General features: G+C 67.3%; 1 protein-coding gene across 4 annotated transcripts in view; it reads left to right on the top strand.

Annotated features, from left to right (window-relative positions):
* The window catches only part of LRRC24 (leucine rich repeat containing 24), a 34048-nt gene extending 23079 nt beyond the window's left edge, over positions 1–10969 (top strand). For all 4 annotated transcript variants that reach the window (XM_075919963.1, XM_075919960.1, XM_075919961.1 and 1 more), the window contains 4 exons: positions 5204–5366; positions 7034–7312; positions 7976–8144; positions 9597–10969. In XM_075919963.1, the coding sequence (XP_075776078.1) occupies positions 5214–5366; positions 7034–7312; positions 7976–8144; positions 9597–10618 (1623 nt within the window). In that variant the 5' untranslated portion in view covers positions 5204–5213 and the 3' untranslated portion in view covers positions 10619–10969. The remainder of the gene's footprint in view (positions 1–5203; positions 5367–7033; positions 7313–7975; positions 8145–9596) is intronic.
* The last annotated feature ends 4240 nt before the right edge of the window (positions 10970–15209 follow it).

Here is a 15209-nt window from a genome sequence, read left to right as displayed (position 1 = left end):
GGAGAAGGTCAGAGAAGAGCAACAAGAATGATGAAAGGTCTAGAGAACGGGAGCTATGAGGGAAGGCTGAAAGAATTGGGTTTGTTTAGTTTGGAAAGGAGAAGACTGAGGGGGGACATGAGAGCGGTTTTCAGGTATCTAAAAGGGTGTCAGAGGGAGGAGGGGGGGAAATTGTTCTCTTGGCCTCTGAGGATAGAACAAGAAGCAATGGGCTTAAACTGCAGCAAGGGAGGTTTAGGTTGGACCTTAGGAAAAACGTCCTACCTGTCAGGGTGGTGAAACACTGGAATAAATTGCCCAGGGAGGTTGTGGAATCCCCGTCTCTGGAGAGATTTAAGAGCAGGTTAGATAAATGTCTATCAGGGATGGTCTAGACAGTGCTGGGTCCTGCCATGAGGGCAGGGGACTGGACTCGATGACTCTCGAGGTCCCTTCCAGTCCTAGTATCAGAGGGGTAGCCGAGTTAGTCTAAATCTGCAAAAGCGACGAGGAGTCCTGTGGCACCTTATAGACTAACTGAAGTGTAGGAGCATAAGCTTTCGTGGGCAAAGACCCACTTCGTCAGATGCGTGAGATGAAGACATGCATCTGACGAAGTGGGTCTTTGCCCACGAAAGCTTATGCTCCTACACTTCAGTTAGTCTATAAGGTGGGGTTGCGACTTCTTTGGAGAATAGGGACATAATTCAAAATGACCTTAGCAAGTTAGAGAAATGGTCCGAGGTAAACAGGATGAGGTATAATAAAGAGAAATGCAAAGTGCTCCACTTAGGAAGGAACAATCAGTTCCATACATACAAGATGGGAAGCGACTGTCTAGGAAGGAGCATGGCGGAAAGGGATCTAGGGGTCATAGTGGACCACAAGTTGAATATGAGTCAACAGTGTGATGCTGTTGCAAAAAAAGCAAATATGATTCTAGGTTGTATCAACAGGTGTGTTGTAAGCAAAACTCGTGAAGTCATTCTGCCTCTCTACTCTGCACTAGTTAGGCCTCAGCTGGAGTACTGTGTCCAGTTCTGGGCACCACATTTCAAGAAAGATGTGGAGAAATTGGAAAGGGTACAGAGAAGAGCGACAAGAATGATTAAAGGTCTAGAGAACATGACCTATGAAGCCAGGCTTCATGAACTGGGCTTGTTTAGTTTGGAAAAAAGAAGATTAAGGGGGGGACATGATAGCGGTTTTCAAATATCTAAAAGGGTGTCACAAGGAGGAAGGAGAAAATTTGTTCCTCTTGGTTACTGAGGACAGGACAAGGAGTAATGGGCTTAAAGTGCAGCAGGGGAGGTTTAGATTGGACATTAGGAAAAAATTCCTAACTGTCAGGGTGGTCAAATATTGGAATAAATTGCCAAGGGAGGTGGTGGAATCTCCCTCTCTGGAGATATTTAAGAACAGGTTAGATAGACATCTGTCAGGGATGGTGTAGACAGAGCTTGGTCCTGCCTTGAGGGCGGGGGGCTGGACTCGATGACCTCTCGAGGTCCCTTCCAGTCCTATGATTCTATGTGCCACAGGACTCCTCGCCGCTCTTCCAGTCCTAGTATTCTATGCTTCTCCGATGCTGGTGGGCGCCCTAAGGCCCTCGTTCTAGGTACCTCCATGGGCCCTGGCTCTGCCCAGTGCGATTCCCCTCCTGGTACAGGTGTGACCCTCTCTCAGCTGGGACTCTGGTCCGACAGGCCCACAGATGTTGCTGGGCCGGAGAGACCCACTAAAGGGCCAGAGACAGGAGGCCTGCGGGGCCGGGATCCCAGCCAGGCCAGCAGCAGGGAGGCCAGCGGCGGGGAGCCCTGCCGTGGGAGTCTGGCGGAGCTGGTGGCAGGGCAGCTGGCACACCCGTGGGCTCCATCTGCCGTGGCGAGGCCGGGAGCCTGGCAGCGGGGCAGCAGTCTGCTGTGGTAGGGCCACGAGCCCCGGCAGCAGGGCTCCCAGCCTGGTGGGGCCGGTGCTGCAGTGGCAGGGCCGTGGTTTGCCACGGCGGAGCCGGGAGCCCCAGCGGCAGGACCGTGGGCTGCCGTGGCAGGGCAGCGGGGCTGCTGGCTGGCGGGGAGCCCACTGGGAGGCCAGGCTGGGGGACCAGTGGCAGGGGGCCAGAAGTGATCTGCTCTGGCCCAGCAGAATCCCCCCTCCGGGCCCACTGGGGCGGTGTGTGGGGATAGGACGGGTCCCGGCTCGCCGCCTGACGGCCGCGCAGAGGACTGGGGGCTGCCCGGGGCCAGTGACGGGGAATTCTGGCAAAGAGCCGAGGCTGGAAGGGTCCAGGGAGCCCCCTGGCCTGGCGTCCGGGGCCCGCACAGACCAGTCGCCTCTCCATCCGCGGAGCGGGGCTGTGGGGGGCTCTGGAGAAGGGCGGGGCTGCCCTAGTGTGAGCGCTCTGGGGGTGGGGGGGCTGTGGGGGGCTCTGGAGAAGGGGGGGCTGCCCTAGTGTGAGCGCTCCGGGGGGGGCTGCCCTAGTGTGAGCGCTCGGGGGGGCGCTGTGGGGGGCTCTGGAGAAGGGGGGGCTGCCCTAGTGTGAGCGCTCCGGGGGGGGGGCTGCCCTAGTGTGAGCGCTCCGGGTGGGGGGGCTGTGGGGGGCTCTGGAGAAGGGGGGGCTGCCCTAGTGTGAGCGCTCCGGGGGGGGCTGCCCTAGTGTGAGCGCTCCGGGTGGGGGGGCTGTGGGGGGCTCTGGAGAAGGGGGGGCTGCCCTAGTGTGAGCGCTCCGGGGGGGGCTGCCCTAGTGTGAGCGCTCTGGGGGGGGCTGCCCTAGTGTGAGCGCTCTGGGGGGGGCGGCTGTGGGGGGCTCTGGAGAAGGGGGGGCTGCCCTAGTGTGAGCGCTCTGGGGGGGGCGGCTGTGGGGGGCTCTGGAGAAGGGGGGGCGGCTGTGGGGGGCTCTGGAGAAGGGGGGGCTGCCCTAGTGTGAGCGCTCTGGGGGGGGCTGCCCTAGTGTGAGCGCTCCGGGTGGGGGGGCTGTGGGGGGCTCTGGAGAAGGGGGGGCTGCCCTAGTGTGAGCGCTCCGGGGGGGGCTGCCCTAGTGTGAGCGCTCTGGGGGGGGGCTGCCCTAGTGTGAGCGCTCCGGGGGGGGGCTGCCCTAGTGTGAGCGCTCCGGGGGGGGGGCTGCCCTAGTTTGAGCGCTCGGGGGGGGGCTGCCCTAGTGTGAGCGCTCCGGGTGGGGGGGGGCTGTGGGGGGCTGTGGAGAAGGGCGGGGCTGCCCTAGTGTGAGCGCTCGGGGGGGAGCTGCCCTAGTGTGAGCGCTCGGGGGGGGGCTGCCCTAGTTTGAGCGCTCCAGGGGGGGGGCAGCCCTAGTTTGAGCGCTTCGGGGGGGGGGGCAGCCCTATTGTGAGCACTCCGGGGGGGGGGGGCAGCTGGCATTCGGGGCTTTGCCTGATTGCTTGAGACGGGAGCCAAAGCCTCTAATGGGTTTAGGAGGCGGCGAGCTGGCTCTGCCCATGTGGGGGGCCGGGGGGGCAGCAGGACCCAGCGGCCCCGGCCAAGGCGAGCGTGCCGGGGTCCCTGGCCTGGCTGGGCTTGAGGCCGGAGGGCCAAGCGGGTCTCCCAGCCCCCCTCGGGCGGGGGCAGCCGCTCTGTGCAGCCGGACAGACCCCGCTGCCTGGAGCATCCCCTGCGGCCTGCCCCCGCGAGGCTCCTCTCTGGTATCCAGCCCAGGGCCCCTCACGCCGGTCCCCTGGGGCCGAGACCTGCCCCACACAGGGGGGCAAAGGAGGCTGCTCGCCCTGGGGCAGCACAGGGCCTGGGGCAGGTTTGGGGGGCAGATGGGCAGTGGTGGCCAGGCCCAGGGCTCCTGGACATGGCCGGTGGCAGCGTGGTCCGAGGCAGCTCTCCTGGGCCCCGCGGCCGATCCAGCGGGGCAGGGACCCCCCTGGGGACAGGCCTCCCGTCCCCCCGTTCTGCCAGCGGCTGCCGGGCCGGAAACCCGCCCTCCCCGGACCATGAGACGGCGAAAGCAGCTTGTGAATCCCCGGCGGGTCCCCCGCTTCCTCTGCAGGACGGGCCGCAGGGAGACCCGCGAGCTGGGCCCTGGGGGTGCCCGGGAGCAGGGCCAGAGCAAGGGGGGGCGCAGACCGAGACCAGGCCCCTGCTCCCAGCCGCCTCTCTCCCGCCTGCCAAGAGAGGGGCTTGCAAAGTCGGGCTAAGGGCCTGGAGCTAGCAAGGGGGGCAGCCCCCCTTTAACAGCACCATGGGAAAGCGATGTCGCCGCGTCCCCCTCCCCCCCCCCCCCCCCGGCTGCCCAGAGCACCCCCTGCAGGCTGTCGGATGCGTCCGCTCCGCACCGGGCCCAGCCAGGGACGGGCCTTCCCCACCGACACTCAGCCAGGCCCAGTGCTCCTGGCCACTGCCGCCCTGGCCCCGGGGGAGGGGAGCTGGCACGAGGGGCTGTGGGGAGGGGGTTGTGCCCAGGGCAGGAAGGCGGGGAGCTGGCAGGAGGGGTTGCGCCCACGGCTGGGGTGGGGCAGGAAGGCGGGGGGGCAGGAGGGCTTGCGCCCAGGGCTGGGGTGGGGCAGGAAGGCGGGGGGGCAGGAGGGCTTGCGCCCAGGGCTGGGGTGGGGCAGGAAGGCGGGGGGGCAGGAGGGGTTGCGCCCAGGGCTGGGGTGGGGCAGGAAGGCGGGGGGCAGGAGGGCTTGCGCCCAGGGCTGGGGTGGGGCAGGAAGGCGGGGGGGCAGGAGGGCTTGCGCCCAGGGCTGGGGTGGGGCAGGAAGGCGGGGGGGCAGGAGGGCTTGCGCCCAGGGCTGGGGTGGGGCAGGAAGGCAGGGGGGGCCAGGGCTGGGGTGGGGCTGCAGCGGGCAGGCCGCTCAGAGGCGGGAGGGCAGGCATCGGCCAGGGTCCTACAGAGCTTCCAGCCGACAAGGGCCGGGGGGCAATCTTGGGGGTGGGGCTGGGAGGGCCGAGCTGCTCCTCCCCCGGCGCCAGGTCAGGGTTCTGCCCCCTCCAAGCATCCGCCGCCCTGTCCCGGGGAGCCTGCGGCCCCGCTCGCCCTGCCGTCCGGACCCACTGACCGCTCCCCCGGGGGGTGGCCCTGTGCGGGGGGGGGTGCCTGTGAGCGGGGCCCTCTGGTGGCTGCAGCTGCAAACTGGAGCCGGGACCTGCCGCTGGGGCGGCTGGGAGCTGGGTGCCCGGTTCTAGTCCCGGCTCCGGTGGGGCTTGGGGGGTGAGGGTGGATCTTTGCTCCGGGCTCACTCCCTGCTCTCGCTCTCTCCGGCAGCTGCTCTAAAATGGCCCTGCGCGTCCCGCCCCTCCTCCTCCTGGGCCTGCTGGCGCTCGGGACCAACAGCTGCCCCGCCACCTGCCGCTGCTACAGCATGACCGTGGAGTGCGGCTCCCTGGGCCTCAAGGAGATCCCAGCCAGCATCCCCCCCTCCACCCAGGTAGGCCTGCCTCCCCTCCGGGCCCAGCCAGCAGCCCCCTTGGGAGCAGGGGAAGGGTCCCGATCCGTGCCCCTTCTCATTTTTTCCACCCCTGTGTGGAATACATTTTGGTATGTGCGCCGAGGCATGTGCGGATGTGCACCACCACTGGAAACGCAGGCTGGGGGTGCTCCGCCAATCAGCTGGGCAGCATTGGAACCGCTCCTGGGTGGCCGCCCGAGCGCTCAGCTTCCAGGGAACACTGGTCATTCTCTCCTTCCACAGGGGGGAAACTGAGGCACGGGGGGGACCAGCCCAAGGGGAGGGATAGACCCCAGGTGTGCATTATTATTATGGCATCTCCCAGGATGTCTAGTTCTGGCCTAGACCCCGTCATGCGAGGTGCTGGACAGACAGACGGAGGAACGCAGAGCCCGTCAGGCTAAGTACAGGGCTGGGATTCGCGACCTTTCGCTCTCGGCCCATCTGGGTAAGTCGCTGACGGGCCGCGAGACGCTTTGCTGGCATTGACCGTCCGCCGGCCCGGCCCCGGCAGCTCAGTGGCTGGCCAATGGGGGCTGCAGGAAGTGGCGGCCGGTGCTTCCCTGAAGCCTCGGCTGCCCTCCAGCGTATGGCAGGAGACTGGTTCCCTGGACGCTGAGCGCTTGGGTGGCTGCCCAGGAGAGATCGAAATGCTGCCCAGCTGATTAGCAGAGCGGCCGCAGCTAGTTTCCGCTGGTGGTGCACCTCCACACGTGCCTCGGTGCACCGAACAAAATGTATTCCGCACATGGGTGGGAAAAAAATTGCAGGAGACACGAGGTGAATAGATGGGGCAGAGCCAGGACACTCAGGCAGCTGCCTCTGCGCCCTCACGGCCAAACCGAGAGCAGCGGCTCCTGCGTGATGTGCTAGAGAAGGGGGAGCCAGGAGAGGGCTCCAAAGAGGGACGGGGAGGGGCAGAGGGGGCTCGTGGGTGTCGAGGCCGAGGGACGGCGGGTGCCGTGATCGAGGTGCCGGGCGCCTGGCGAGCCTTTGGGCTGCGTGGCGGGAGAGGGGAGGCCGGGCCGGAGGGGGCTGCGTGGCAGGGACCGGTCTGCACACAAACGGGAAGCCCTGAGCCTCCAGCGCCCGGGGAGACCCAGCTAGGGCAAGGGGGGATCCTGCCCTCTCGCTGCTGCCCCTCGGGGGGACGGTTAAGCGCCCGTTGCCGGGACAATCCCGTCCGCCCTGGTGCTGCAGCGGAGCAGCCGTTCCGCGGGGAGTTGCCTCCCATGCCCTGTGACCAAGGCGGATATCCGTATCTGGACCCAGGGGCTGGGTCGGGGGGGCCCCACCCCGTCTGCTGAGGGAACCGGGCGGCAGCCCCCCAACACGGAGCCAGGCTAGAAACCAGCAGGGAGGGAGGAAAGGCGAGTGCTGTGAGACGGGCCCGTCAGCCTCAGTGCATTCTGCCCCCTCCCCCTCCTGCTGGGTACCCGACCCCTGGGCAGATGCCCCAGCGACAGCGACAGGTGATGCCCTGACCCGGCTGGCCTGGGAGAGCCGGTGGGAAGGGGGAGGGGAGGTTCTCACAATGCTGGGTGGCTGCAGGGGGAAGGTGTCTGGTTCTCCCCATGGCGCAGGGAGGTGGCGGGGGCTGGGGGGCGGAGCCAGGCCGTTGCTCTCACCCCGCGCCCCCTCGGCAGACCGTCTTCCTGCAGGACAACGGCATCACGCAGATCCACCAGCGGGAGCTGGCCGGGCTGCCGGGCCTGCAGTACCTCTACATGCCGAACAACTGCATCTCGGCGCTGGAGCCGGGCGCCTTCCGCAGCCAGCAGCAGCTGCTGGAGCTGGCCCTCAACGGCAACCGCATCCACCTGCTCCACGGCAGCGTCTTCCGGGGCCTGGAGCACCTGCGCGTCCTCTACCTGGCCGGCAACCAGATCACCAAGCTGCTGGACTGCACCTTCTGCGACCTGCAGGTGGGGGGCTGCCCGCGTCCGTGTCCCCTCCTCCCCCGGCAGCGGGAGCCCGGCGCTGGCAGGGGAGGCCGGTGGGACGAGGCACGGCGGGAAGGCGGCCCAGGTGGGCCGGAACGGGGCTGCCAAGGGGGCGCCGTGCAGTGCCAGGCCCCACGCTGGCCAATGGGGGGGTGCACGGGGCTGTGCATCGAGGCGGGGGGGATGGAGGGATATTCGCTTCCCGGAGGGCGGGCTCCCCTGGATTCCCTGCTGCCCGCCCAGCCCGCCCGCCACGGGCTCGCGTCTGCGTGGTTGGCCTGGATGGGTTGAAGCTGCGGGCCCCAGCCACGGAACAGCTGGGAGGCCGGGTTCCCCCTCCCCTGGCAATGCAGGGCTAATGCTCCCCCCTCTCCCAGGGTCCGACGGGGGCGTCTCGTGACTCGCAGGGTGAGGGAGGCGGCGTCCAGGGGGAGGGCCCCACGCTGGTGAACGATGGGCGTGCGTCTGCCCCGTGTATGTGCTGAGCGTGGGGGGGTCGGGGCATGGACGGGGCCAGTGTGGCTTGTGCCTGCCAGTGCCGGCGTGTTTGCACGTCGGGGGGGGGGGGGGGGTCAGGCCTGTCTGCTGTCGGGTGTCAGCCCCGCTGGCCTGGCCCGTGACCGTCCCACCCCGGCCCCCTTGCAGAGGCTGCAGGAGCTGCACCTGCAGGAGAACAGCATCGAGTCGCTGGAGGGGCAGGCCCTGGCGGGACTCTCCTCCCTCGCCCTGCTCGACCTCAGCAAGAACCACCTGCGCACCATCGGCCGCGCCGCCCTGCGCCCCCTCATCAGCCTGCAGGTGCTGCGGCTGACAGGTAACCCCGCCCCCGGGCAGGCTCCCCGCCGCCGCAGCGCCACCTGCAGGGCCGAGGCTGGACTCCCCCACTCCCCCCGGGAGAGTCAAGGCTCTGGGCAGGCCCTGGGACTGTGGGCTGCTGAGAGGGCCCTCCCCCCCCGGCACCGGATCCGCCTGGGGATGCAGACGGGCCCTGGCTCTGGCAGCAGGGCCTGGGGCTAGAGGGAGCTGACTGGGGCGGGTTGGGGGTTGTGTCCCCCAGGATACTCCCCAGCAATGGTGTCGTTGAACGTCCCTCCAGCTGACCGGCTGAGTGCCTGGGGCGGGAATCGAGGGACCTGGGTGTGATTCTGGCCCTGCACACGTGCTCTGTGACACCCCCCCCCCCCGTGTGCCCCGGCCGTGCAGCGGGCCGGCAGTGCTGGGTGCAGAGCCCAGACTCTCTCAGGCTGTGTCTGCACGGGGAAGGGTTGGTGATGAAAGTGCTGTCAACGTGCAAAAGTCGCCAAAAGTGAAAACCAGTCAAATCGTTTTTTCTGCCTCCCGTTGTTGCGTTTCTTGGCCAGGTTGCTAGCTCCCCTGTGGGCAGATAGAGCAAAGCATTGTGGGGAAGCAGTGCAGTGTGGTAAGAAGGCAGAACTGATCGCTGCGCTCCTTGCGATTCTCGTTTAGCTCTGGGAGCCCTCCGTGCTGGGGAATGTCAAAGCGGCACCGCTGTCCCTCCAGCCCTTCCCTTGTGGCAGCAGCCTGCCTGCCACTGGGTTCCTAGCAGGGCAGAACAAGAGCAGTCCAATGATTTGTTCTTCCCAGAGCAGCTCCCTCAGCTGTCAGACACTTCCTGGAGCTTTGAAGGGGGAGGGGCGCCTGCCTGCAGGGCAGCAGAGATCACAGAATGCTGAGCAGAGCCATCCGGGCGGGCATGGTGGGATCCTGACGGAAGCCTGTTCTCGCGACAGAACAAGCAGCAGAGTCCACACTGGCTCTTTGCAGACAATAAGGGGAGGGGAAAAGACCAAAGTCTGCACAGGGCTGGAAGTTTTTTGTCCCCCAAACTGGGTGTTTTTCCCGACCAAAGTCGCACGGCAGTGTCAACGCTCTGACGGTTTTGTCGCCCGAAGGCGGCTGGTGTCGACAAGGCTGACGAGTGCGATGTGCTTGGGGGGGCAGGGTCGTCCCCAGTCTGCTCCCTGGAGAGCTGTCACCCCCACCTGTGCTCAGCCCCACCCCGGGCAGCAAAGCTCCCCCCGCATCGTCCAGCCTTTCCTTCCTGCATTTCAACCCATTCCCCCCAGCTCCCCTCCTTGGCTCCCTGCAGCCGTGCGGCACGGCTCCCTCCTCCCCAGCGCTCCGGGGGCTTGGCTGAGCCTGGGTGCCCCTCTGCACCGACTGGCCCTTAGCTGGCTGGGCAGGGGTGTCTCCAGTGGGCACGGAGCCTGGATGCCTTCCCCACTGACCCAGCTTCTCTTGGCAGCAAACCCATGGCGCTGCGATTGTGCCCTGCACTGGCTCGGCGCCTGGATCAAGGAGGAAGGGCAGCGTCTCCTGAGCTCGCTGGACAAGAAGATCGTGTGCTCGGAGCCCCCGCGCTTGGCCTACCAGAGCCTGCTGGACATCTCTGGGAACAGCCTGATCTGCATCCCGCCCGTGGTGCACGTGGAACCGCTGGAGGCGACGGCCCGGCTCGGGGCTGACCTGCGGGTCTCGTGCCAGGCCTCGGGCTATCCGCAGCCGCTGGTGAGCTGGCGGAAGGCAGCCCAGGTGCGGGCGGGGCCGGCCCCGGCGAGCGCCAAGCCGCCGGGCGGCACAGCGGCGCTGAGCGAGCGTGGCGGCGGCGGGGAGCGGTTCGACTCGGACACGGGCAGCGGGATGCTCTTCCTCAACAACATCACGGTGGCCCACGCCGGCAAGTACGAGTGCGAGGCCTCCAACCCGGGCGGCACGGCCCGCGTGCTCTTCCACCTCATGGTCAACCTCTCCCGGCCGCCGCTGCCGCCGCCGCCGCACGACTACCCGGCCGCCGGGGACGTCAGCCGGGAGCCCCTCTACGACATGGAGAGCATGGACTTCAACGCCCTGAGCCTGGCCACGCAGACGGCCATCGCCGTGGCCATCTCGCTGCTGGCCCTCGTGGCCCTGCTCCTCCTCGCCATGATCTGCCACAAGCACCGCAAGCGGAAACAGGCCACGAAGGAGGAGAACATCCTGTACGTCAACGACTACTCGGACGGGCCCAGCACCTTCGCCCAGCTGGAGGAGTACCGCGACGAGCGGGGCCACGAGATGTTCGTCATCGACCGCTCCAAGCCGCTCTTCGCCACCTACAAGGACCCCGAGGGGCCGGCCGGGGCCTTCCCGGGGCTGCCGGAGCCGCTGCAGGACCAGGCCACGCAGACCCTGGAGGGGGAGGAGGAGGGCGAGCGGGAGGCCAACGAACTCTTTGTGAGTCAGGGACTGGCGTTCCAGCCGCAAATCGCCTACGAGATCCACTGCTGAGGGGGGCGGGGCAGACCCCCCCCCCCCAGTGCGTCTGTGACCCCCGACCGTTCTCCTCCGTCCCTGTAGCTCTGATAGTTCTGCCCCACTGTGGTGTAGGGGGAGTCGGGGGGAGCTGGGTCCGGCCAAGGCCGAAGGCTGCTGGGCATCACCAGCATCGGGCCGGGGCCAGAGGGTTCGGCAGGGCGCCCCCGGCTGCCGCTGCCCGGCTCCAGACACTGTGAAGCCCCCCACGCCCCCCAGGCGGTACCTGTGTGGCCAAGGGAGGGACGCGTCTCCCGCAGCCGAAGGAATCGCCCGGGAAGGGGGGTGTTTTTTAACGAAAGAAATAAAACCGCGTCCCTGTCCGGAGTGGCAGGTGCCATATTTGTAGGACCTACAAACCAGCCCACCCGCGTGCCAGCCCGTTGAGCCACAAAGGCTTCCCCGGAGCCGGGGCTTGGTGGCCTGGCCCGGCCCCTCTGGAGGGCATGAACCTGCCGCTTCCGAGCCTCTGGGGCTGGGCAGAGCCTTGTGGCTATTTCCAGCGCCAGGGCGTCGTCCTGGGCTTACATCCCCTTCCTGGGCCGGGGCGGCTGCTGGTCGCTGCTGCTCACACGTGTCCCGGAAGCCCAGCTCAGCCGGGGCCTCTTAGCTTCCTTGCTCTGGCTTAGCCACGGGCGTCGTCCCTTAGCCCCCAGGGCTGGACTCTGGGACCAACCCCAGTGCCCTGAGGCCGGCCCGGCCTGCCCCGCTCACATATTGAGGCCTGAGCTTCAGGGGCGAGTCCCTCCCACCGTCTGGCTTTTGTGCCTGTCCCTGGCCCTGTGCCTGTCCCGATCCCCGGTTCTTCTGCCCCAGTGGGCGGGGGTGGCCGTGGGCGGGAGGCAGGCAGAGCGGGTGGCCTGCAACAGGGAGCACGGGGGACCTCAGGCTGAGGGTGGCAGGGCTAATATCTCCCCAGCCTGCGCCCCCTGGCACCATGTGCTGGGACAGACCCGCCCCACCCTGGGAGCCGCAGCCTGGGGAAGACTGGCCCCGCCCTGCTGTTCCCCAGCAGCTGCGAGTGCGGAACCGAGAGAGACCCGGGCCCAGGAGGTGTCGGGCGCTGCCAGAGGCTGCTCTGAGCCGTGCGGGCCCCGTGTGAGTTTGTCTCTGCGCTGGGTGGAGCAAAGGGGTCTAGGACCCCTCCCCCGGGGGGCCACGCCCCTTTATGAGGGCAGCAGCCAATCACAATCCAGCCGGCCTTGAGTGACCCAGCTGGGAAGTGACCTTGAAGGATTCTCCCGTCCCAACCTGGCCACAGGCCGGCTGCAGGGGTTAATTGCAGTGTGGATGTGGCCTGGGAGGACACTGGCAGGCTTGCGAGGAGATGAGGCACTGGCAGTGCTGGGAATGTGCCTGGTTTCCAAACCCACGGCTGAATTACCCCCTCCGCTGATGGCTTGCTGTTAACCTGCATAACTCCCTGCTGCAGTGTGCTGTTAACCGGTGTGACTCCCTGCTGCTGCAGCAGCATACTGTTAACCTGCATAACTCCCTGCAGCAGCACACTGCTAACCTTCGTAACTCCCTGCGGCAGCACGCCATTAACCTGCATAACTCCCATGCGGCAGCATGCTGTTAACCTGCATAACTCCCTGCTGCAGGGAGGCAGGAGGATGCAGGTGTTTGTCTAAGTACAAAACCCTTCTCTGGTGCTGCCGTGTCCCAGGTGGGATGCAGCTATAAGGGGCCTTCAGCCTCATCCTCCAGCCATAAAAGGAGCCGGGGCCGGGGGGCACTTCCCTCCCCACAGCCCTGGGTAGATGATGGCATAGCGAAGTGCCAGTGGGTCCCTGCGCCCTCCTTTTCGCCTGCACCGTGGGCAGGAAGCTCAGCCGCCAGGTGAGACGCAGGAGCCCTGGGTGAGAGGCACCGGCCTGGGCTCAGCCCAACCATCGTCCCCCAGCTGTGCCTGGATTCAATGGTGGGGGGGAGCCCCCTTGACTGCGACCCCTGCCCCTCCCACCCCTGAGCAGCACGACTCAGACTGGCGGGCGCAGCGCTAGGAGCCCTGCAGGCCTGTCTCCTCGGGCGGGCTCTCGCCACCCAGCGCAGCCGGCTCCGCTGCACTTCCAGAGCCTCGCTGCCTGAGCCCCACGGCTGGTGCTTAAGAGCCATGTAGACAGACCCCCCCCCCCAGCCACTGAAGCCACGTGGCTCCAGCAGGGGCACTGGGGCGGGGCAGGTGTTGGAGAGCAAGTGAACCCCAAGACATGAGCTCACCAAGCCTTATGTGTGTGGTTTACCCACACAGGATGCCTGGGCTCTGTCCCCACAGAGGGGCTGGGATCTAGGGTGAAACCTGGGAGGGAAGGGGGGCGGGTAGTCTGGGCTCCTGCATCCTATTCCTAGGAGGGGAGGAGCGGGAGTGGGGGGGGGGGAGGCTGGAGGAAAATCTGCAGTCCCGAGTTTTTCTGCCCCTGAATTCCTGTGCCCGGGAGGGTGGGGGGGCGGGCGTGGTAGCTGCAGGCTCGTGTCTCTCGCCAGCCTCTCCAACACCCTGGAACGGACGGGGCTACAACAGCACTGCAGCCAACTGATCCCCTGGGGGAGTCGCCCACCTGACTCCGGGCCTCAGTTTCCCTGGGGGTGCTTGTGCCGGGGGAGGAGGGGCAGTAAGTCAGCTCCTTGGCTTAGGTGGGGCCTGGCGCACGCCCTAGGACCCGCACTGCGGACACATCCCACGGGAAAAGCTGCAAGTTCTCGAGCTTTATTGGGCCCTAGGGCACCACCAGCCCCCGGCACTGCCCCCCCGAGGACGTCTCGGCCTAGCGGCATCGCCCCGGGCGCCGGCTCCACCCGCTGTCCACCGCCTCCTCCGTCTCGCCCCCGCTCAGGATGCCCGTGGCGGAGAGGTAGGTCCTGGTGCGGTAGCCCCGGAAGGTGGACTGGATCCTGACGGCGGCGTCCTGCTGCTCGCGCAGCGCCCGCCGAGCCTGGCACCCCCGCCAGAAGGCCTGGATGAGCGTGGCGGCCCGGGCCAGCTGCCAGTGCTGCTTCCTGGTCTTGAAGACGCGGCCCTCGCCATGGGACTGGCCGGCCCAGACGTGGTGGGAGAGCCAGGCTGGCTCTGCGCCCCTGGTGGCGCTCGGGGGGCAGCTGGCGGTGCAGGGGTACAGCATGGCGCTGCGGGCAGCCACGGTGCCCCTGGCCCACTCCCCATGGCGGGTTGCTGCCTGGGCCACAAAGGGACGTTCCCTCACCCCTGCCGCCCTGCCCTGGTGCCACGCGCTGGGGGCAGCTCGGGCTGCGGCCGCCGTTTTATTTGCGGGGAGGGTGCCTGTCCAGTGGCGGTGCCCTGGGTGTGCTGCGCCCTCAGCCCTCTCCACGTGGTAGAGCCCGGCTCGGCAGGCCTGAGCGTGGCTGTGCCCAGCCACCTGCTGGGAAAGCCCCGGCACGTGGGGGTAATATCGCTCCGAGCTGGCACCCGGCTGGTCGTCCGTGCCCCTCCCTACCCCCACCAGCACCCGGACCATCGTGCTGCGCCCACACTGGGGGCATTTCTTGCAGGCCGCCGGCACCGGGCCCCCTCTCTGCGCCAGGCTCGTCGGCTTCGGCAGCTTCTCCCCACCCGCCCCGGGCTGTCCTGGCCGGCGCGCGGGGAAGCTGAGCTGGCTGTGGGCCGGCGTGGGGGGGGTGTCGCCTGGGAGGCAGGCTGGTGCGGGTCGGGGCTGGCTGCGCGCCCGTCACGTAGTCCAGGAGCCCGCGGTACGTCTGGCTGAGGAAGTCCTTCAGGCTGCTGGAGGAGCGGGGCACGGCCCTGGCCTGGGCTACGGCCTGCCGGGCACAGTAGCCCCGCCAGTGGGCCTGGATGGTGGTGGCGGCTTGGCGCATCTCGGCCAAATCCTGGCGCGCCCGGTACCCCCGATAATGGGCCTGGATGATGGCGGCAGCCAAGTGCTGGTTGTAAATCTCACACCGCACCCGGTAGCCCCGGTAATGGGCCTGTATCACCACAGCAGCCTGCTCCTCCTCCAGCTCTGGCTCCGCCCAGTGGTACCCCGGCTCGGCCCTGTGGTAGCCTGGCTCAGTCCTGTGGTAGCCTGGCTCAGTCCTGTGGTACCCGGGCTCGGCCCTGCGGTACCCTGGCTCAGTCCTGTGGTACCCCGACTCGGCCCTGTGGTACCTCGACTCGGCCCTGTGGTACCCGGGCTCGGCCCTGCGGTACCCCGACTCAGCCCTGTGGTACCCCGACTCGGTCCTGCGGTACCCCGACTCAGCCCTGTGGTACCCCGACTCGGCCCTGCGGTACCCCGGCTCGGTCCTGCGGTACCCCGACTCGGCCCTGCTGTGTCCTGGCTCGGCCCTGCGGTAATCTGGCTGGGCCCAGCGATGACCTGGCTTGGCCCCATAGCCCTCCCAGGAAGCTGCCTCCGCCCGCTGGGTGGCTGTCTGCTGCCTGGCGAGGTACCCCCGCCAGAGGGCCTGGATGGCGACGGCCGCCTCGTACTCGGCGCGCAGCTGCTCGCGGGCCTGGTACCCCCGCCAGGCGGCCTGGATGACGGTGGCCGCGGCATCCTGGAGCATGTCCAGCTCGTCCACCAGGACTTCGTCGAAGGAGTTGGCC

Source organism: Pelodiscus sinensis, chromosome 2 (genome assembly GCF_049634645.1).
Source record: "Pelodiscus sinensis isolate JC-2024 chromosome 2, ASM4963464v1, whole genome shotgun sequence".
Lineage (NCBI taxonomy): Eukaryota > Metazoa > Chordata > Testudines > Trionychidae > Pelodiscus > Pelodiscus sinensis.
Note: the sequence above shows the minus strand (reverse complement) of the source record. Positions and strands in the feature narration are given on the sequence as shown.